Source organism: Megalopta genalis, unplaced genomic scaffold (assembly GCF_051020955.1).
Source record: "Megalopta genalis isolate 19385.01 unplaced genomic scaffold, iyMegGena1_principal scaffold0101, whole genome shotgun sequence".
NCBI classification, from domain to species: Eukaryota; Metazoa; Arthropoda; class Insecta; order Hymenoptera; family Halictidae; genus Megalopta; species Megalopta genalis.
In genome coordinates, this window is record NW_027476170.1 from 348830 (window position 1) to 373512 (window position 24683).

At 37.4% G+C, this 24683-nt stretch overlaps 1 protein-coding gene across 1 annotated transcript; it reads right to left on the reverse strand.

The window, feature by feature from the left end:
* Nucleotides 1–21334: 21334 nt before the first annotated feature.
* On the reverse strand, nt 21335–23505 carry LOC143262248 (uncharacterized). The gene is made up of 3 exons (XM_076528163.1): nt 23386–23505; nt 22276–22535; nt 21335–22123 (listed from the first exon to the last, which is right to left on the reverse strand). Exons 1-3 carry the CDS (start codon nt 23503–23505, stop codon nt 21886–21888), a joined length of 618 nt encoding a protein of 205 aa, XP_076384278.1. The 3' UTR covers nt 21335–21885.
* Between the last annotated feature and the right edge of the window lie 1178 nt (nt 23506–24683).

Consider the following 24683-nt stretch of genomic DNA (forward strand, 5'->3'; position numbering starts at 1 on the left):
CAATGAAAATGAGTTTCAAGATGTATAGAATAGAAACATGAGAGAATTTAGAGAAAGTAATTTTAGTTGAAAAACAATATTTCGTCACTATATATTTTGAAATTGCTTTTAACAAATATGACTTTTTTTATCAAGCGTAGATTCAAAACTTTGAAACAAATTGAGGATATAGTTGACGTCAAAGTGAAAAGAGGTTGACACTTTATTTGGAGATCAGTAAAATTAACAATTTAGAAAAATCCTTCGAGATATCGCTAAGGACTATAACAACGATAATTATAAAAAAAGGTGGTAATACAGTTTTAAATTTTTAGAAGTACATTTTAAAACGGAAACTATATTTTCAATTATTTGAAATGTTTGCTTGTAATCTAATAATACACTATAATATATAATGCATACGGCATCATTACGAGTACAGACAATGTTTGTGAGAAGGATTTTTCAAGAAATGTTTTGCAACGATCAAAGCTTATTATGGCCTGTATAACGTCAAAAACAATAAACATTTACATTTTCCGTTGTTAAAACTTTGTTTTAAAACGTTCACGAAAACCGACAGTAAGTTATGCATGAAGAATTTATTTCCAGACTATATATTTCTTGTACTACATCTAAAACGAATGCAATATATTTCACAATCAATAGTAGTACCAGATGGCAGTTTCGAAATACACGAATTCCGTTCTCAAATATGTAACGCACAAACGTAATTCCATTTGAGAAAAATAACTACGGTGAATATAAAACAATATGAAACACAGACCTGTTTAAACCAATAACACTACCTGTGAAAGAATCTAAGAATGAAACTACTTAATTGAATTAACTCTGCAATGCTCTAGTTTACTTGAAAACATTCGATGCACTTTTTTTCTCATTTTGCATATTATTTAGTAGACAAGTTAGTAGACTACGGTTTGATCTCAATAATGTTGTCTTATAGATTTTATGAAATAAATGTTCCAAATCGATCATGTAAACATGATTTTTATGAATATAGAGTATTTGATTTATAACATACGGGGAATCTTCCCACGTATTTTTTATATTCCTTCCTGAAGGCATACGCCAGGCTGGCACCAGCCAGCCGGGGGTGGATTTGTATATCGTGAGTCGAGTACCTCCGAGGGGGCACGACGACGAACGTTCTGGAACCGGACCACGTAGCAACACCCCCACTACCATTTTAGTTTCGTGACATTCGTTGAGACGGAAACATTAGCAAGATCGAGTTAAATTCTCTTTCAACCAAATCTTCGAGGTAACAACCTAGAATCGAAAGCCCCCGCCGGCTCAGTGCGAAAACTTGAGAGCGCGTTTAGAGTCCACAAACACACACACTCACACTTGTTTTTTGGTTTCTACTTGAATTATTACCATCTCCTGCTTCGAACTAGTAGTAGGTAAGAACCCACCAAGGTATACCTCAGCCGCTCGAGGTATATCCTTATTTCTTTTAAACAAAGTTACGAGGCACCCTAACACCAAGTTCTCCAACCACCTTATCCTAACCCCTTTGAAGGTAGCCACCCGTGTCGAAATAAACATCGGCTGGTCTACACACCTCATCCAAAAAGATTCCAAATTGCATGCAACCTCCGGCCACCCAAACTGCCTGGCCCTCGGCTCGTAACAGATTTTATCGCGTCAGAATCAGAATCACTCTACTAAGCTTACCAATGTGATTATTTAAAGCAACTCTAGTAACGACGCTGATAACGATGCGACGTCTTTAGATTTCGAAAGACTGCCTTTGCATAACTTTTGTTGTCATCAATTCACAATTTGGTTCATAGACGATATACGCAGTTCCGTGCAACTCCTCCGATCCAGTTCACCCGAGTAGTAAATGTTCCAGAATGTTGAATAAATTCAATAAAGTTTGGCCCAATACAGATCCAATGGTAATCTTGTAATCTTTGCTTGAAAAATTAATCGTCGGACTTCAGATTAATTTAGTTTACATTTACACAGAAACGGAGTCTTTTCGATATCTACTGGACGCTGAACTGACTCTTCATATAAGAATTGCATCTCTCATCAACGTTCATCTTTATTCAATCAGTTGAGTTCAAGGTAAAAGACGCAGATCTTCTATCAGACAAACTTCTAGTTTCCATATTTCTACTTGAATTGCCACCAGGAATCGTCCAGTCTTATTATTCTTCACTATGTGATTAATTTGTTGCTCGTTTACAAAGCACGAATCCACTGAAAGTTACACGCTTGTTATATCCATCATCATATTTGAAATTTTGCAATTGAGAAGGTGCTGCCCCTCTTGATGAAAATCCTCGAATGTATTTTGTGTATTAATTAACCAGTGATCATTCTCAAATATTTTGGAAATCAAAGTTGATAGTTTTGAACGGAACAGTATTTATAACATTGTTCTAATAAAGCTACATCTGCCTGTGATTAATATACTTGGAAGTGCGTCGTCCCAATATCAAACGATTCAAGGTATTTAATAATCCATTGGTATTTGCATTGGACAATTGAAACCAGGGTGCAGTATTATTATTAATACATTTCGAACGATGTTGCTTCGACGAACAACATGTAGATTTGTGGTGCACTGCTTCCTTGAAACCAAATTTAAGCCATTAAAGAAACTCTGTTATTTCGTGTGCGTACTACGAAATATTCTGGACACTACCAAGCTTGCACAACTCTGTATGTTCCATTTAAGAATGCAACTCTCCATTTATAGTAAAATTATAATACGTTGGCGATTCCGTTGTCGATTCCGAAGGTTCGCAATTTATCAAGCAATAATCCGACACAACTATGAATTTTACAATGCAGACCCAATACATTCAAGAAAATGACCTTGCCTATCGACAATTATTTTCAATCATTTCGTAAACTTTGACTGTGTTTACAGGTTTCAAAGATATTTGGAAATTCTGAGAAGAATAATAAACCGGTTTTTTAGAAACTGTGTGTTACACATTCAACTTATTTCTTCACTTTCTGGAGTATTCGCAAATCTTCACATTTTTGTAACGCAAATATATGCAACTGTGTACAGGATATGGTATCTCTATTATATGACATTTCACGTACATCGTGATTGTAATTCAGATTCTGATAAAACTCCACATTTTACATTCACGTTTAAACCCATGATTTGTAACCGTGAATAATATTGCAAATTGTTTTAGCTTATAGCAAGCATAAAAGTAGTATAGTAATACTTGTACTACCAACTCTTTAATTATGTACGATACGTACCGAAGCCACTATAGGTACTATTAAAAGCTGACGAGAAGACGAAAGCTTTTCTCTCAGCTGTAGACTATACAGTTAGTTCATTAAACCAAATGAATTGAAATATGTTGTTAAGTTCATCATTCTGAATGTCTAAAATCAAATCGATCAATTTTAGATCACCAGTCGATCATCTCGTCTTTCCTGATATCACCTGGGTCAGTGTATAAGAACTCTAGCGTGACATTAGTTTTTGTACACAAAGTCGAGCTCAGCTGTTCCAGCTCGACGCCGACGCAGGTGAATGACTCATACTGAATATACATATACTGCCGCACATTTGATAACGACGGATTTATAGTTAACGCTCCCCTGCGAGGTGACAATTCAGAGTTTTAATTTGCGCCCTTGCGCTAATCCGGAGCCGTGCTCCAACCATTTTAAATATCGGTTTACGTCCACTGTGGAAGTACAGTTATATTATTTTCAAGCGACAAACTTACTCCGTCTCCACATTTAACTATCGGAAATTCCTTTGCGCCGTGCGCAACATATTATAAAAATTTTGTACTAATTTCTATTACATAATTGACAAATGCAATTACATTAATTGACAAATACACATGCGATGTCAGATTGCTGAGTGGATGAGTAACAAGTGGCAAGTGACAGATATTTCAACGAGTTCATCATCGGTGAGTCCGTTCCAGTATTATAACTACAATGTATGTAAACATATTTATCGCTTCGCTTATTAAGTACGCATTTCGCCATAAGTATCAGATCACATGTTCAGACAGTAGGTTTTGCAATTCCTGTTTGGGTACCGTGTTGTGATTGGAGTTTAGAGTTACCTGTTCGATTTATTATTCTAACTATATACATGAAAATGGCTGATACGCTCGCAGCGGAAGGTGAGCGTTGAAGACGGTACGGTTAATTCGAAATTAGAACAATTAATATAATTTTGAACAACCTATTTATTTTTAAATACTTTGCACTTATTGCACACATATGTAAGATTTAAATGAAAATGAATAATTTTGGCAAATTTTCTAAAGCAATATTCTTTCTTTCTTTTTAATTGCTTTGTTGGCTGAGGCGAAGTACTTTTTATATTCTATTAAATTTAGAATATGATTTAATAGAAGCATTAATAGCAGAAGTATTAATGCTTTTAGTATGCTTTATTAATGCTTTAGTAATTTTTATATGATGTTCCCCTCAGACGCTTAATTCTGTTACATTTGTCGTCCCACCATGAGACAGAATTATTTTTATTTCTGAAATAACGAGCTTTTTAGGAGGAGTAATGGAGGTTATAGATTCTCAAACATTTATGAAGAATTCATATTTAGCGTTTGCAGAAGATGCTCATATTCTAAGCTGAGGAAGTCACGATACTTTACCGATTCATAATTAGGCCAATGTGTATGTTTGGTAACAAGTTTGAAAGACTTTCCGATGTAATAACGTTTCCGTGTATCAACACACAAACAGAAATAGGATAATTATCCGAAACACACGTTTCGTCCTGAACTTCAGCATCAACTTTATTTTCAAAGTTCACGCTGAAAAACTCAAGATCTGTCATTGATTTCGTACGTCTGTAAAAATCTACGCGAGTGAGGATATTTTCGTTGTGTAAAAATAAATCATATTTAGCGACATTGGCCTCAATGCATTAAAATTTCCTAAATTTAAAGAGCACTTACTGATATTAGTGTTGTCAAAAATTGCATCTCATTGGAATTCCGATGGGACATAACCTGGAACTCTATAATAAATAATCAAATCAAGAGTTGATTTCACATTATTAATCTGAGTTCTGCACATTTCAACCGACTAATTAGGAGATGAAATATTGCACAATTCAGCAAACGTAAGGCTTTTCCGGTCAAAAATAATAATTCCTCGCGGAAGTACGATTATTCGAATCTTGCGGCTCGCGTTTCTATACTTAATTGTACATCGTCTCCCAAATTGTCCATTTTTGTGTAAAATATGAGCGTCAATTAGGTAGTATTTACTATATGTAAGTTACTGAGAAGAAATAACCGTGAAGCAACAGCCATTGTCATAAATAACAGGTTTGACCAGCTAACGTCTGTGGAAAATCACGAACCAAGACCAAGTACAAATGTAACAAAAATCTCTAAACTTCCACGTATATTAATATATGGGGTTGAAAGATTTGCTGAAATGATCAATAATTTAAGCAAAGTAGTGGTGAAGGAAAAATTTGTTTCTTAAAGTTTGGCAGACAATAACATTAAAATTAGCACTAGTGACACTTAGCTCCCTGACACTTACAGATAACTTGTAAAATATATGTAAAAAAAAAAGAAATAAGCTTCCTATTAATTAAAAGATGAACGTTCACACAAAATAGTTATCAAATATCTTCATCATTCCACAAGCCCCGAATATGTTGCGGCTCAGCTATCTCTCTCTCTCTCTCTCTCTCTCTCTCTCTCTCTCTCTCTGCTTGAGGTCACAATGCTAAAAATATCATTAACGCTAGTCAGAGACAAACCAAGGAACCATTAAATCTATTCTTTATTGACTTGGAACATGCAATCAACAACCTGGAAGTATTTAAAATTCAGAAGCTGCAGAACAGCATTATTGCCATAGAACCTCACAGAAAAACCAAAAATGCTGTGCAATGCACCCAATGTCAAATTTACGAACACATAAAAACATATTGCAACAAATACTTTACTTGTGTCAAATGCAGCGGATCACATAACTCAGCAAGTTGTAAAAAAGATAGTAACACGCCAGCTATATGTGCGTTATGTGGAGGTCCTCATTCGGCCAATTACAAAGGCTGCGAATATTACCAGCGCCTCTCTATACTCATATAATCGTGGTAACAATACTTCCATCAACTGTTCAACTAAGACCAATGGCAAATCCCACCACTATCCCACAAGAGTCATGAATAAAAAGTACAGACAAGAACTTAGGTACGCCGACATCACCCGAGGTAGTATCAACACTCATTTTTTTTTCACCCACGATCACACATCATCACACCTCAAGAGCGAAGAAAACTTTAACAGTATCCTAAGTAAATTCCTGAAAGATTTCACAACAATTTTTAATCAACAAGATGAACAAAATAGCATGATTTTAAACATATTCTAAACACTTAATGGTAAGCTCAATTGCTAAATTTCTTCGCATCGCTCTATGGAACGCTAACGGCTTAGTCTAACATAAAGAAGAGCTAAAAATTTTCCTCAACTCAAATCTAATACACATTATGTTGGTCAGTGAAACCCATTTTACCGAGAGGACATATTTTAAAATACCTAAATACCAACTTTATCACATAATTCACACAGATAATACCGCACATGCAGGGACAGCAATATTAATTAAAGAATCGATTGACCATTATCAGCTATCAGATTATTCTAAAGATCACCTTCAAGCTACTTTTATTACGATAGCTACTCAACACACTAATGTGTTGGATAGCTACTCAAAACATGTTAATTTCAGAGAGAGAGGGAGATAGAGGGTGGGAGAAAGAGAGAGAGAGAGAAAGTTGTCCCGGACATACCTGAAAAGACGGCGACCAGCATGCCGATGTACGTGAATACTATGAATAGATTGGTAATGCTAGAATAAAAACGATGATTTAACTTTTTCATTTCCAATTTTTTATACATGAAAATTTATTTAATATATTGGTCAGATTCTGCCAATTAAAATGATACCAAACACGACATGCTTTAGAACATGCTTATTTGATTTGCGAAAAAAGCATTAGAAAAACCGATTCTTAACGTATGAAGGTATGTATGTCGTTCGAAAGAAAATATCACTAAAGTTATGATATTCGTGCCTACGTTCGACAACGGTAAGAAAAAGACCATGGCTAAGTTAGATGACGGTCGTAAAAATGCATGGTTGAATTAGATGACGGCAGGAAGAGGCCATGGGTCGGTTCGATTACAGTCTGAGGACGAGCCTACGCACGGAGGATGTGAATGAACAGTTTCCTCTATCTTTCCATTAACCCTGGAATTTTAACAGATCGAACATCGAGGAAAAACACACTGTTTAGATACGACGTACTCGAAACTCAGCGCAACGGATGAGTTGCAGACGTGGCAACGAAGAACAAGGCCACGTTTTCCTGCGAGGACAAGAGACAACTAGTTACTCTTATTCGAATCGTTTTTACGGCGTATCAACGGCAATATTCATAAAGCAATGGAATAATGATCAAAGTAAAAGAAAACAGGTAAAGAATCAGGTAAAGCGTCGTAGATGGCCACCCGCCGACGCGACGCTTGCCTGTAGGCCATGATACTAGACAATTCTAAGGATGATACGCAACAAAACAAATTAATGCAGAATATAATTTTGCACTTATCTAATTATGCACAATGTCAATGCAGTCTTTTAATGTACAGTTATTATTACTATGTATATCAATGTATATATTTTACTTATATAATCAAATAGAATCAAATGAATTACACATTAAGTATTCATAAATAAATGTAATCAAAATTACATCGTGTTTGATTTTATTTTAATCAGAAATATTTGTTCAAACTATATCATGTTTGGTCCCAATTTTATTCGGAAAACTATAAAAATTTTTAAAAGTTATGTTATTGTATTATGAGTTGTCTTCCATGATTTCGAATCAAAGAAGCCGCGTCGCGTGACGCATCACACGTTTGACGACTCCGTCGAATCTTAGCATCGGCGTAGCAACAAAACCGATAAATTACAGGGCCGTAGCAACATCACAACGCGAAGCTGAGTTTACTGAAGTATGTGGCGCAAGTTCGGGAGAAATTACTGTAATATCAAAATTGAAAAAAGTATTGTAGTCGTTGACTAGTAGACTGATCTCTCTATCATCTAAAAAAATTCAGGTTATTTAGTTCAGTATTTAAAAAGTTGCTTCATTTCCCAAGTGTTCGTAATTATATAACCGCCACTGTATGTCGCCTACAGTTGTAAGAGCGCGTATGTACAAAGCAAATTCTCAAATTCGATTTTTTTTTAAACTAAATCCCAAACAGAAACAAGTTATTCTATATTCTTTTCATGTTTTTTATAAGAAATCACCTGGTGCCAGCTTGTACATACCATCCAGAGACATCCTGTATTTTGCAGTTAAATTTCTTTTAATAATTTGCCACGTTATATATTTTTTATGAATGAAGTGAATGATAAATATTCAAACTAAAATAAAGTTTCTGGACGTTTCAGTGACGTAGCAGCTAATATTTCCGAGAACCACCATAAGGGTTCTACTGGTACCATGGAACGTCCACTTTGAAACCGCTATTTTGCAATGCCCAACAAATCCTGTGAACACATTAATGTTATACAGTTCACAATTAATTTGTGTGAGTTTCAGATATTCTAGTAAACTTTAATGTCATGTTTTATATTCATTGAATTTGCAAAGATTTTTATTACGTTTAAGTCAATCTTAATTTTAAATTAGAATTTTCTATTCAGGTGCACAAAATGAATGTTCGTATAACATACATTCTTTTAATGTATTTTAGATACTTTTTTGGCGGAATTTCACAAATCACAGGATTGATAGATAAAATGTCTGCATGCTCGTCAGTGCTAATACATATCACTTCGAAGGAGAAAGTTAGTTATTGCTATCGTCTTTCAGTTTTATTTCTGTTATTTTATGATTATTTTAATTATTTTATAACTTCTTGTATCTAAAATATTTTTATGCGATTTTAGTAATATTTGTCTTGATTAATGTCTAAAATCAAATCGATAAATTTAGATCGCCAGTCGATCACCTTGTTTTACTGATGTCGCTGATGTCACCTGAGTCAGTGTATAAGAACTCTAGCACGACGTTAGTTTTTATACACAAAATCGAGCTCAGCTGTTCGAGCTCGGCGCCGGCCTAGACAAAGGACCTGTACTATGCACATTAAACGGTCTTTTGTTTGAATCGTCGCGATGATTTGTCGCCTAGACCATCTTTCCAATAATCCCAATATCAAATCCATTACCTATTTTCTGTTATTTCCTATGCAGCACTGTTCATTATTGCATTGCTCTCGTGCATTGTAACGAACTTTCAGCGCTGTTTAGTCCTCCCAATATTCGAAAACCCCATTCTATCTTTCCTAATCGATGGCCGATGACGATATAAATAAGCACGCACATCGCGATCGAACTCTTTTCGCTTGTAATTCTTCTGTGCTTGCAGTCTAGTTCCGTTTGTAACACTTAGTTAACAATCTTTGCACTTGCAATCTCTGTTCTGCTTGCGACATTGAGTTAACAATCTTTGCGATTGCAATTCTTGTTACGCTTGCAGCTTATTATTGATTACACTTGTAATTTGTTTCGCTTGCAGTCTACGTTCGCTTTAATCTGTTGCGCTTGCAAACTTCACTACAGATTTGTAGCCATAAATAGATCGCTTGATCGTATCATTCGTGAGCTTCACAACACATCATCATATTTGATCATCTTATTGTACATTGTACGGTCCCGAAAGGACACATGCCGCCGTCCCCATAAACGGCCAGCGGCAAGGGTCCGCATCCCTTGCGCCGCACGTGCGAAACACTCGAGGTACTCTCGGACTTGGGTTTCGAGAAATCGGTCGCCCCCTTGGGCCATCGGGACCGTCACCAGGCCAAGGGCCATAAATCCGCGGCGGACTATTCGGGCCCACGTCGTCATGCTGCCTCGGGATAACGTCTCGCTCCGGGATTCTCAGCTGTTTTCGGCATTTTTCGGGAGTTTCCCAACATTGACTTGAGGGTGGGCTTGCGTCCTCCGCCGAGGAGAGGATTTTCGAGAAGATTCTCCTCCCTCAAGTCAATCAGCGAATGGGGATGACGTTTCCCCCAAACGGGGCCTTATCGAGGCATTCCGCGCGAGGCGATAAAAGGACGATACTCCGAAGCAGCAAGAGAGACACGAAAGAGACACGAAAGAGGACACGGCATAGCACACGACATAAGACACGACTTCAGAATTTTCGAGCGAGCTATCGATAAACGACTATCGGCCAAATGTTGTTCAACCGACCGATTCCTACAACCACGGATCCGTTGAAAGGGTCGCCCAATGTTAAATCGGCTGGTGACAAGTGCGGGATAGAAAATTGTTTAATAAATTTTGTTATTTGAACCGAACGAGTTTTCAATATCCTCGGCACGAGAAACTACATACATTAATCTCATTTGTATCAATCTTATTGGTTAGAATTTAGTTTCATTACGTCAGCGTTTTTTACCATACAGTCCACTATCCAAACTTTTCATCAACTAGAATTCCCAACAATTAACGAAATGTACATGATTCGCAATGCATCACCGCCTCCGTGACTGCAAGGATTGAAAGCGAAGTCAAATCAAAGTTTTTGAGACTCGTTTCTCTATAAACGGAATCAAAACATCGTCCAGGAGGTCTATACAGGTTTTAGAATTCATCCTGCTTGATATTCAGCTTTTGCGGTATAGCAAAATGCAGAACAAATTGTAACTATTCCGCCACCAAAACTGCGGTTCATAAGTACATCTCTTGCTTTCAGTAAATTATGCAAATAAAACTAGAAACCATCTGGGCTGTCTAAATTGAAACGTTTAACGTTTAAGAACATGACGTTTTTCCATTCTTGATTCCATAACATATATTTATTAACAAACGCAAATCTCGCTTGTTTATGCTAAAGTGTTAATGTCGATTTAAACACTTTTTTACACCATTTGCAGTGTTTGCTATTTTGCAAAATTTGTTACGGACACCATTTATTTATCGGAAGATTAAATTTAGAGCGCATGTGAATCACTTTCACATTTTCATTTGCAACATACAATACTAATGACTTTAGTTTTTGCGTCAACATTTTATTTCTACTTTTCGGATGATCTACAGCAAAGTGTAGCATGAATTAATAACATAAAATAGAAAATCATATGATTTCATTATTTTTAAGCGAATTATACGGTGAGAAAGATCTGCACCTTTATATGAAATTGGCATTGCCTTTTTTTTTATTTAATAATCTACCGCGTGGTATGATGTAATAAATGCAACTAAAATAAAAATACTTTTTACTTTAGAAAACTATAATAAATTTAGTACTTTTCCATATCTTATACTTTGCGCAGTACTTATGCAGTCCAAAATGAGAAGGAAGAATGGTGGATCTATGAAAATTTTGGTATTATTTGTAGTACAATGTTGCAATGATTGAAACAAAAGAGAATTTGTAAATCCTAAGTCTGTGATATAGATACATAACAGTCGGTAACGATAAATAAAAATTTAGAAAGTAATTACAGATGGCAAGTAAAATTGCTGGAACTATACAAATGCCGCTGAATCTGTGGTAACATACCCAGGTGTGTGTGTGTGTGTGTGTGTGTGTGTGTGTGTGTGTGTGTGTGTGTGTGTGTGTGTGTGCGTGTGTGCGTGTGTGCCCTAAATCAGAAGCTGTGTATCTTACTAGTTCACGATTACATAAATCTATATTTTTCGCATATTGAAGTGTTATGTTCTTGGTAGCGTCCGAGTGTCTTAAAAGTCTCTTTACATTTGATATATCTTGTTTTCCGGTTGTTTCATAAATCTTCTAGAATGCAATGTCCGGACAAGTTCGAATTGCTAATAAAAGGTACTGTAAGCCACGCATTAGTTTTCTTGAAGGAAATTTATGCATAGAATTAGTAGTTTTCGTTTCGGATTAGTTGATACTTACGATAGGGATTTTGGTACCAACCCTTGATTAGTACTAATGGCAATTGATGCACGAAATCGTTACATTCAATTTTTTATAACTGTAAGTGATGATATTATCGTTTTTTGTTCCTATCATTTTATTTCTATCATTTATTATCGCTGTGATGATAATATAATAAAAGAAAAATATATTGTTATACGTATATAACAATGTATTTATATATAACAATGTATATGTATAATTGTTATACAATAAAGAAAAACACATTGTTATACATATAAATAATAACTGTATAGTGTATAAATTGGCTACAAATTTTTACTATCGTATATAAATACGAACTTCTGTAATTTTCCTTGTATTATGAGCAAGGTGGTGCTTTTGCACTGTGGAATGTCATTATCTCGGAAGTCCTGCATCATTCATTGTCATAATCCCATGCAAAATAGTTTGATTTAAAATTCCATGGTTGATGGAAAAAGTTCCTTCACACTCCCCATTAAACGCGTACGCTCGTTCATCGAATCTCCGTCGAATCATGACATGGAATGGGCTCCTCGAAATTACAATCGAATCGTCGCTGGCTCCTCGGAATTACAGTGGAATCGAAGTCCGCGAATGGCGTAACTACACTGATATTTTGTTTTGAATGACATTCACACCTTCTTTAACGTTGCCTTTAATATTTTTCAAATGCTTTTTTGTTATAATTACAATTTGTGTAATGGAATAAAGTAAGTTATTTGCAGCGTATCGTGAATAAATATAATCTAAAGCATGTCGTGTGTGGTCCCATTTTAATTGGAATCTTACTAATATATCATACCAAAAAAATTTCATGTATAAATAATTAGAAATAAAAAAGTCGCCTTTAATCTAGCATTACAATGTATTCATAGTAATGTACACCGGTATGCTGGCCACTGCCTTTCCAGCTAGTTTCATTCGACTCGAGTTCCGTTCTCTCTCTCTCTCTCTCTCTCCCTCTCTCTATTGCGAGACAAGTACCTTCAAAGAGGTACGACGACGACCGTTCTGGAATCGTATATAAAGGGCCCAAACGCGACCAGAAAGCGGGTTAGTTTCGAGTTTAATTCTCTTTCGAGCCGAATAACCGAGTAGGTACTCGTTACCGGGTTACAAGCCCCAGCCCACCCAGTGCGACAAACTGGGACCATGATCTTGAATCCGCGACACACCAGAAAACTTGTAATATACTATCTTTTACCAGTTTACTTTGATTGCAAAATTCAATTATTCCAGTTCCTAATTCGAAGCAGTAGTTGGTACAAACCCATGAAGATATACCTTTATCGCTCCAAACTTCAATTTCCACAAATCCTATCCTGACTACTAGGTGGCCACCCGTGGTGAAAGAAGCATCAGTTGGTCCACCAATCCTATCCTGACTACTAGGTGGTCAACTGTGCCTAAACAAGCATCGGTTGGTCCACGCAATTTCCCTTATAAAAATTCCCAATCGCATCCAACCTCTGGCCACGCAAAGCTGCTTGGTCCTCGGCTCGTAACACTCGTAACTGTGTTGGTCAGGATATTTCGAAAAGTATTGAATCGATTTCGACGAAATTGTTTCAGCCTTTTTGGCACACAAAAAACTTGTCCTTGAACGAAGGATTTTTTCTCTTGAGTATGTTGGTTTTTATAGCCTAAAAGCTAGCTATTTTTCATAAAAAATCAAAACTTTCACTTTGAATGCCTGCTATCTTGTCAAAAATCAATTTTTCGAAAAATACTTTGTTCAAGGACAAATGTGGACTTTCAACTGAAAAAATATAATATTATTCGTATATGATCTCAGATAACCGTGGAACTAGTATAGCTGAGCACTGCGAAGTATGTTTTTTTAGAAAACTTTTAGGAGAACTGCCATAACTTACACAATTCTGCATATTTTTAAATCAAAGAATACCATTAATAATAAAAAGACTGATTCTTCAAATAAAGGAATATTGGTTGAAAAAGGTCTTAAAAATTTTGGGAAGAAAATTTTGAAAGTACACCGTTTTTTTGAACTCCTAACTGAGCGTGACCTGTTAGTACCAGTGATTTCTAGGGTCTAATGCAGGGTCTCGGCAGGGAGAGTGGGATAATTGAGCCAGCATATGTCGGCGAGACGCGGAAGTGTAAGGCAAGGTCTCAAGAAGTTTGAAAATGGTAGGCCCCGTTTATTTATCTAAGATATGGTTGATGGAACAGAGTCTGTCTGGTGTTGGTCTGTATAAATGGACCTTTATGAGAGGACATCGAGAAATTTCGAAAAATGCAATCTACATATGCCGCGCTATGAATAGTAAAAAATGGAGGACAGTGCTTCGATCATTGATTTCTGTAACACTCTTGACATGATGTGAAAATGACTATGTCAAGGTTATGTTAAGTTCATCTAAATATATTTAAAAATAACTTAAAAGTTAGTGCCAAGAAATTTAGAACTTTGAATGACTACAACTTCTACCAAGATAATGATTCTAAACAGAAATCGTATTTAGTACAACAATGGCTTATCCATAATATTTCCTATACGATAGCAACTCAGTCTCCAGATCTTAATTCAATTGAACATCTGTGGATCGAACTTGGATCGAAAAATTATAAGCACACCGATTTCGCGCGCGAACCGGGAAGAATTAAAAAACATCTTAAAATCTGAATGGGAGGATATAAGCAATGAAATTAGTTCCAACTTTGTGCAATCAATGCAACAGTGATTACAAGCTGTGATTCAAGCAAAAGTTAACCCTATGAAGTATTAATAGTCTTTTAATTCGTATTATTATTAAGTGTACGATGACATTTGTGGCCCGATATTTGTACCATATAATAGACATGCTCTATTTACTTCAAGAAAAAAGATTCGTCTGTATCTACTCCTATTCAGTTTTGAAGACTAAGAAATGTTCTTCAATTATGTGTAAAAACATTACAAAACAATGTTATGTAAATACTAATAAAATTGAATTGAACAAATTTCGTTCTGGTGTACGAACACTTCTGTGGGCAACTCCTAAAATAGTAGAAAATCGAACGGCTGTAACAATTTCTAACTATTTATACGGTGCATTTGTGCAATGGGATACAGAATACAATGTTATTGCAGTCATCACCGGTAATGCGGCAAACATGATTTTCGATGCGAAACGTCTTCAAAAACTCACTCTCAACATACCGTGTTTTGCCCATACAAAATATTTTGAGTTTACCGTAAAAAATTAAAAATGGAAATAGAAATTCGGTGAAACTCTACGTATGTAATGTTGAACAGATTACACGAACAAAAACAAGTAACAGTGTTCTAAAGTAATTGTGATTAAAAAACAATTCACCACTTTTCTGTATAACTTTCCGGACGAAAGTAGTATACAAAATTGCCTCCGTGAAGAATTAATAACTCAATTGAATAACAGATCCACGGTGTCGTGAATTATCAATTTTAAGCGACACAAATTTCGCTTCAGCATAAGACAATTTAATCAGAGATTAGCAACTTTAACCGATTCAATTGATTTATCTTCACTTCGTATGTCAAGGTTATGTCAACACCTGAACAATCAACCTCCACACTGGAAAAAGGAATCAAATTTTTAGATAGGTTTTGATAATTATGTTTTAATGAAAAATAAAAAAGTGTCCCAATCGAATTATTTAAAAGAACTGCTTTTAAACTGAAAACTAGAGATCCATTGACCTATTGAAGAGAAAATGTAAAAAGATACAAGAAAATATCTGCGTTTACCAGGAAATATTTTTGTATAATGGCATCATCGGACCTGCAGAACGCGTGTTCTCTAAAACTAGAGAATTGACTTGTAAAAAGTGAAATATACTAAAAGACAATACAATTAATAAAATATTATTTCTTAGTAGTTGTAGTAATAGTAAGTTTATATATTTTAGTTTTTAATATTGTTTGGAATTGGACGAGGTTTATAACCGTTGAAATTGCCTGCCCGGAGACATCCTTCTGTTCGTCGCCGTCGGATACATGAAGTGGATTTTACAACTAAATGGGTGAGTTTCTTATTGATAATATTCTTCATATTTCTCTAACAAACATATCCCTTACGTCCTTTAACACGATTATTATTTATTAAATTAGCTTTGCGAATCATTCGTTGAACTATGTTCGGACACGGAATTATTTAAATAAAATATCATTAACGTAAAATATCATTTACGTACTTTGTTAATCTTCACTGTACACCTTGCTTAAAAATTTCACATGTTACACACGAGGTGTCATGCACACTATAAAATTAAAACGGCCGTCACGGTTAAATTATTTATTATTTCGGGTCCGAAAAATTAGTAAATATTCTTCAGACGTTCTAAAGTAAAGGTGAACAGCGTTTTTCTTAAAAATATCACTGTTACGTAGTAAAAAAAAATCCCGAAAGTTCTCGCTTCGTGATTTGTTCAATACTTCGAACGCGGCTCGAGTCCGTCCCGACCATCTGTCAAAGCCTCGTGCTGCGGACTCTCTCGCGGACTCACTCTCTCTCTCTCTCTCGCACCGTCACCTCTCATTGGCCAGTGTTTTTCGTTAATAACTCGTAAACAAAGCCGCGGATTGCATTTTCGCAAAGGAAAAAGTTACTTCAAATGACCTCAGCTACCCCTCATTTTCGGCTGTTAAAGTAATTGTGGACACCCTGTATATATATAGAAATATCATTGTAACAACATGTAGAAACTACGTCTATTGTTATCTATAACAAAAGAACGTTCGGTACGAGTCATAATTGACTCGGTATTTTATGTCCTTCGTCGTTGTCGTATGGGGGGATGATGCTAATCTTCTAGTTTTCGTCCTTTCAATCTTTCTCCGCGCGGATATATCCTTTCATCGAAATAGAGAGACTAGCAAGACGTTCTCGTAATCTGCAGGAACTCGCTGTCGCAATCTATTTACAGTCTTTCCCTCCACCCCTGTCGGGCGGGGGTGGCAAAGACTCTCGAAATACGATCAGAAAATCATCAAAGATGTTTCGCATATTCTTCATCGCGCGGAGCCACGCCTCTTCGATTGCCAAACGACTTTGTCTGCTGTTTCTTTTTTTCATGCCGTTAACCAGTTAAGCGCGTTTCTCGTGTATACACGTCAAACCAAATCTCTATTACGGTGCGTTCGACGTGTTTACTCGTCGTTAACCATTTCGCTACGGACACCGACTATAGTCGGCGGCCGCGCGACGTGCTGTGTGTACGGATGCCGGTTATAGTCGGTGTCCGCGCGACGTGCTGTGTGTACCGGTGCCGACTATAATCGGCGTCCGCGAAGCCATCTACGCTGACCATTAGAAAACAGAATCTACTATACCGGTAGAATATCTTTTGAATCTAATAGCTCGTACTGAACTAAATTAAAAATTTTTTTCTATTGGATGGTAAAGTATTTGTAAGGCAAAAAACTATTTTAGAAAACAAGGATTATAATATAAAGTATCTCTCGAACCGATATTAAGTCGGACAAGATATAGATTAAAAATATTATTGTCTAATTTTACAGTTAAGATCGATGTTGAGGTTAGTAACGTTTATCGGAAATTTTTAATTGTAGGTTTGTGTAAAATTTGCTTTTTTATTTTATTTTCATCCTTGTTAGAATGCCAGGACGGAGTTCAAAAAGCATACTATTTTTGAATGGATTAACCGACTCCGAACATGGTTCCGAGAGTGAAAACATAGATAATTTCACTCTGAACAAAAATAGAAGATATATATGTAATACCTCAGACTCAGAAGTAGAAAATAATGAGAGACACAATAACGACTATTGCGATTCGTGGACCACAAACACATTCGTCCCCAAAATACATCCATTTACAGCTGAAAATACAGGAATTATAGTAAACATTAGCAGATTAGCGAAAATAATTGATTACTTTTTGCTCTTTGCTTCAGAAGAGTTCGTGCAATACATTGTAAATGAAACAAATGACTATTGGTTAAAAAAAAATAACAATAATATGGAAGATGGTGAAGGAACGACACTATCCGAAATATACCGCTTTTTTGCAGTGTCATTTCTAATGACACGCAATAAGAAGCTATCCTTAGGGGAATACTGGAGTGTAGACAAACTCTTACATAGTGATATTTTTGGAGAGATTATGCCTAGAGACCGCTATTTTAAATTGCTATCGATGCTACATTTCAGCCAAAATATATCTCCCAATGATAAATTATATAAAATAAGGAACGTGGTCGATATGCTCCGAAATAATTTCAGCCAATCATTTTATCCTTACCGAGACTTGTGCATCGATGAAAGTTTACTTCTCTATAAAGGGAGACTTTCCTTCAAACAATATATTCCTTCAAAGAGAAGTAGATTTGGCATCAAGTCATTCATTCTTTGTGATTGCCGAACTGGTTTCGTACAAGACCTTATTATTTATGCCGGCTCATCGACTATGAGCAGCAGCCAAAATAAGGAAATCGGCAAATCGGGAGCGATAGTAGAAACACTAATGGCGCCCTATCTAGGAAAAGGACACACTGTTTTTCTAGATAACTGGTATTCAAGCCCATCCTTGTTTAATTTATTGTATGATAATTATACAAATGCGTGTGGGACGGTAAAAAAAAGACGACGAGGAATGCCAAAGATTACTGATATACTGAGAAAAGGAGAGGCATCTTCCCGTTCAACTAAAAATTTATTAGCTGTAAAATGGATGGATAAGAAAGAAGTTTATATGTTATCCACCATGCATACTTCAGAGTTTGCAACGGTTGTTAGGCGTGGAGGAAAGAAAATTCAAAAACCAGTACGCGTCTTAGATTATAATAATTGTATGGGTTCTGTTGACAAAGTAGACATGGTGATTAGCACTATAAATTCGACACGTAAATCTATGAAATGGTATCGTAAATATTTTTTCCATTTGCTGGACATATGCGTGTGGAATGCATACTGTCTATATAAACATAACACACAACAACCGATATCTATAGCCAAATTTCACTTAGAATTAATCCGACAAATATTGCAAAAATATCATATGAATAATACTTATCCTCATCAAAAAGGCAATAACAATCCATTACGGCTAATAGAACGGCATTTTCCCTCACTGTATAAACCAACAAGAAAAAACCGAAATAGAAGGTGCGTCGTTTGTACCGCAAACGACAAAAGACGCGAGACTCGATATGAATGTGAAGATTGTAATGTTGGTCTCTGCGTGACACCTTGGTTTAAAATCTACCATACAGAGTTATAGTACTAAGAATTATTGTATAATTTGATATCTAATTACCTTAACTGTATTTTTATTTATAATAATAGTAACTTTTGTTAATATGTAAATTTCTGAATACCCACAATATACTCATTTTTATGTTTTTCTATATAATATGACGAAACAGATGTTACATAACTCTTAAAAAAGTATACATACGAGACAATTCCAGAGTACCATTGAAAGACGTACGTGCGAACATCGAAGACTACCGATGCGCGATGTGCACACTGCGCGGCGCGGTACCCCGTTCAGTAGCGCTACTCCCGCTGAACGGACTGCCGGAGCGAAAGGGTTAAAAACATAAAATTACCCCATCGACTATGAAAACTTGAAATTTTATAATCAAATACAATAAGAATATTACTTGGTGGGATGTTTCCTTTATATTACCAATAGAACTGCTAAGTATTTTATACGGAGGGGGTGGTGGGATGGGACCCGATACCAATTCCATGCACAGGCCGCGACTTCTACAACGAGTATTGATTTGCGAAGAAATTGCCTAAATGTACCTGAAAAAAAGGTACCCACTTTCTGCGGTACCGAACTCAATTGAAATTCTTAAAATTTTTTTCTCTACACGTGTCTTTCTTGTTCATGTATTTTAATCTTATTTGGGAATTTTTAAATTTATAATAACAATAACTTTTCAGAAATAAATTGTTAAGTTTTTCTTAAATAAATATTTAGTTCTTTCTCGTTTTTCATAAAATTTGTAATAGGACCATTTCGCCCTGCGTTCGTCGTGTATACACGTCATCGCTTGATTTTAATTCCGCGCACTGTGAGGGGTTTTTAAAACTAAATTCGCCGCTCTTAACAGGTTAATCGGCTTTAGATCACCTCGGTTCGGATAGACGAAATTTCGATCACCTCGCCAGATATAACGGCACACCTTTGTATTATTATACGATCGGTGTGTTATCTCGGTCGTGAATTCGGTGAAAGACGTCGCGAGTTCGGTTTCGAAAATGTTGATCGCTTTACGGCTACTTAAACTGCTCGAGGATATGTGCATGTACATGATGCGGTGTGTCGGAGCGTTCACTTAAGACGTATCATTAATTAACTATATTCCCCGGGTAACCAACGCGATCCCGACTTGTGACAAGGCCGCTCGCGAGAATTATCGACACCGGGAGTGTTACGCTGACCCGCCCGGAAATATCAAGCGCGACGAAGTAATTCATAGCGGTTCACCCTCTAAAACCCCTCTCCTCGCCATCTGTCTCGTACAAAAAACGTCTCTGTTTTTTTCTTTTTTTTTCATCTTTTTCATATGATACATTTATTTATGTTTTTGTCCCCCTTAATATCTCGACGATTCTGAACACAATAAAGTTCTCGGAACGAAATTGAGCTTTTTGGTCTCTCTTTGGTAGATGACGGATGTCGTAAACGGTCGAAAACATTCGATGATCATCAAAGCCTCCGACGGTGATTATCTCAAACAAAGAGATTCGCTCTGTTCGCATTACCGAAAATGATCTTTGTTTCGTTATCGTTCGCCATGTAGACGGTGCAGAGGCCAAGCCGACGAAAATGATACCTCCCCCGCGTCTGCGACTATGTAATTCCACTGTTTCCCGTGCGATACCCGTGCACTACGATTCGCTCGTTAAACACGTTGAATGCCACGGGGGTCACCGGTGACCGGCGCTTAACTTGGCGGTGACGCCATGGGGGCCACGGGGCCACCGGTGACCGGCAATTAACTTGGGGGTGACGCCATGGGGGCCACCGGTGACCGACGCCCCCAAATTGATAGGAATATATATATAATTTCAAACAAATGTCAATATCTAAAATTTGGTATTATTACCATCGTCAATTCAAACGGTGACCCCTGTCCCAATTAACATGTCAAGCATGGTTGTACACTACAACTTATCTATTGCAGATAATATTTCAACATTATATGTATCGCATAAAAGAAAATTCATCGTGGCGTCACGGACAATTTCTGTAAAACCGGCGTGGCATTCAACGTGCTAACAGCGGGGCGTCTCAGCTGAACGTCCGGGGCGCCCTTTTATCGTCGCACGCGGCACCTTCTCGGGAGCAGATTACTGCTCTCGCACTAATTTCGTCTCCTGATGAAGGGAGGACAATCAACATTGCCCGAGAAGTTGGCGCGCGCTACGATAAATAAAGGCTGTGCTATCCAGGCGATTCCAATGATCTGAGACAGTCTCTATGTGTGCAATATCTAGGGACTCTCTCTGGACTCCACGAGCCCAAGAGCGACAAGAGGTTGCGGCGTCCCGTACGAAGGGTCCGGGGTCACGATAATGAAAGAAAGGCAGTGGATTTAATCGATAATTAGGTCCCTTTATCTCTGCTGTGTGCACGCGTTCACTGGTGGTGTTACCCTCCCCCCCCCCCCTTCTACCGGATTGATTTTCCACTAGAAAACTGCCGAAACGATCGGACGCTGTCTTCTTTCCACGTGTGTCCGACGTGTTAGAGCGATCGTTTCCCAACGATGCTCGCCCCCTCGCGAAATATACGTCTTGGCGTCAAGCTAAAGGCAGCGGTGCAATCGTTTAAGTATGAAAACTGCTGCTCGTGCATGGCGGCGGCGACGACGACGGCGACGGCGACGACGACGACTGAAGTAGTCCCTAAGAAACGAGGCTGACACGCGGCCGGCCCCCTTTTTTCGTTTTGTTTGTTTTTGTTTTAAACCAGACTGTGTTCACGAGAGTCGTAACGATGCGTGTAGAGGATGGATGAGCTAGTCCCTGGCGACGTCGACGATGACGGTGTGTTCGAGCACGGCGGCGATGACGGATGGGCCTTCCTCGAGGCCGACAACACCTTGGTGTTGTGGCCCTGCTTGCGGATCTTGCTCTCCAGAGCGGAGGTCGACCGGCCGACCAGGTCCTCCAACTCGTCCGGCGTCAACACGGTGAAGTCTCTGCGAGAACAAATATAATACGTATTTCGTTAGAGCAGTCATCTAGCTTTCGAAGAGACGATCACGATGCCCTAAAATCGTTTCTTCCTATTGTTCTTAGTTCTCGCGATAATCGGCTGCGAAGCGAAAGACCTTCGGCCTGGCTCTCTCACCTGAGCTGCGCCAACAGCATGTCTATACTGGTGACGCTTCGCTGGTGGGTCTCGTCCTTGTGACCGGATTTCTGCCTCTTGATGCACAAGGCTCTAACTGTCGCTAGGAACACGCCTACCGACAATAGAATGCAACCTGCTACGATTAGGGACGTGGAGTTCTGCGCCGCTTCCGCTCCTGGCGCCAGCTGCACCAGGCCCACTACTAGGACCACGGCGCCTAGGAGGAGGGAGCCGACCACCACGTGCAACGCGTTTACCTGTAAGAATAGCCAGTGTTAATTTGATATTAACCCCTTAACGTGCACGCTCTAGTTAACTCTAAACTGGCCAAACTGTGTAAACACTCGAGATAATTCGAGCGGCGTTGTACTTTATGTTGCTTGAATTTTTCATGCTCGAATGCAATCGAGAATTGAAAATAACGATGTGAAAGCAAAAAAAAGAACAATCGTTTTATTGATATTTATCATTTACATGGGATTGTAAGCTATAACACTTACTTATTCAAGTATAAAATATATCCTTTTTCTACTTATCACTTACGTCTTATCTCTTCCTTGTGAGAGCCGCTTTCCGACAGCGTATTCATATTCAGATTCTGATTCGCTCATTTTTCAATATATACTTTACTAAAATATAATGTAAAATAAAATATAATAATAATAATAATAATAATAATAATAATAATAATAATAGTAATATTCTGAAAATTAGAGATCATACCAATTGTATAAATATCCAATATACTCAAGTTTACTTTCTGTAATCACAAAATAACTCACTGTTTACATAAATATTTTTACTGACAATAATGTTTACTCTGAAACGGGAATTCGAAAAGAAAGATAAAAAAAGTCGATGCGCGTGTAATATTACGATATTCGACTATTTTCTGCAATGTCATCAAAATCCAAAATTGCAATAAAAATTTTGATTATTTTTGTACTTTTGTAAAAAACTGTGCATTAAGGGGTTAAGCGTGGCGAGTTCCTCTTATTATTATCCATTATCCATTTTGCAGGAGCGAAGGTCGCGACGAACGAGCGATTTTTGTCCTATGTGTGCGACAAGCTGAACAACGTTGATAGCGAAAGCATCGTGGCTCACCTTGCCACAGAAGTAGTATTCCGGCGGTCCAGGTTGACTGCTCGTCACTCTGGACTCCTTTTCCTGGTAGTAAGTTTTGTGGAAGACTTTCAGCGAGGGCACTGGCAACGCCGTGATCATGCTAGAAAATCGTCGACAAATTTTTAGTTAGTTCTTTTACTATATATATTATATATATATATAGTTTTTTTATTTATATATATATATATATATATATAGTTTTTTTATTTATATATATACAGGGTGTTCCACAATTACTTTAACAGCCGAAAATGTGGGGTAGCTGAGGTCATTTGAAGTAACTTTTTCCTTTGCGAAAATGCAATCCGCGGCTTTGTTTACGAGTTATTAACGAAAAACACTGGCCAATGAGAGGTGACGGTGCGAGAGAGAGAGAGAGAGAGAGAGAGAGTCCGCGAGAGAGTCCGCAGCACGAGGCTTTGACAGATGGTCGGGACGGACTCGAGCCGCGTTCGAAGTATTGAACAAATCACGAAGCGAGAACTTTCGGGATTTTTTTTTACTACGTAACAGTGATAGTTTTAAGAAAAACGCTGTTCACCTTTACTTTAGAACGTCTGAAGAATATTTACAAATTTTTCGGACTCGAAATAATAAATAATTTAACCGTGACGGCCGTTTTAATTTTCTAGTGTGCATGACACCTCGTGTGTAACATGTGAAATTTTTAAGCAAGGTGTACAGTGAAGATTAACCTAGTACGTAAATGATATTTTAATTTAAATAATTCCGTGTCCAAACACAGTTCGACGAATGATTCGCAAAGCTAATTTAATAAATAATAATCGTGTTAAAGGACGTAAGGGATATGTTTGTTAGAGAAATATGAAGAATATTATCAATAAGAAACTCACCCATTTAGTTGTAAATCCATTTCATGCACGGAAATGTGTGCAGGATAGTGCATTGACCTCGTACAATGTATGATGAACTGCACAGCTGATCTGTATCCGACGGCGACGAACAGAAGGATATCTCCGGGCAGGCAATTTCAACGTTTACTTTCACTGCATTATAACTAAACACTGATCACTTATCAATAATATTTATGGACCAACTTTCCTGGGTTAATATGTATGGCCCTGAAAAGAACAGATTGTTTTATGCGACGCGTTCGAAGTTCATATCGTTAAGAACACATACCGCGTTGACGGGATAAACTGCGGAAGACTAGCACGATGGCTGACAATGTTCGCGTTCGATGGGAAACAGTTGAAATTCGCTCGTAGGAGAACGAAACACTGTCGGCCATCGTGCCAGTTTTCTGCAGTTCATCT

Bases quoted from the DNA above. Each gene is read 5' to 3' on its own strand.
- LOC143262248 (XM_076528163.1), bottom strand. From the start codon at position 23,505: ATGATCACGGCGTTGCCAGTGCCCTCGCTGAAAGTCTTCCACAAAACT. The intron at 22,536-23,385 runs GTGAGCCACGAT...CTATTCTTACAG, and splicing joins AATACTACTTCTGTGGCAAG to GTAAACGCGTTGCACGTGGT. The intron at 22,124-22,275 runs GTGAGAGAGCCA...TTGTTCTCGCAG, and splicing joins ATGCTGTTGGCGCAGCTCAG to AGACTTCACCGTGTTGACGC.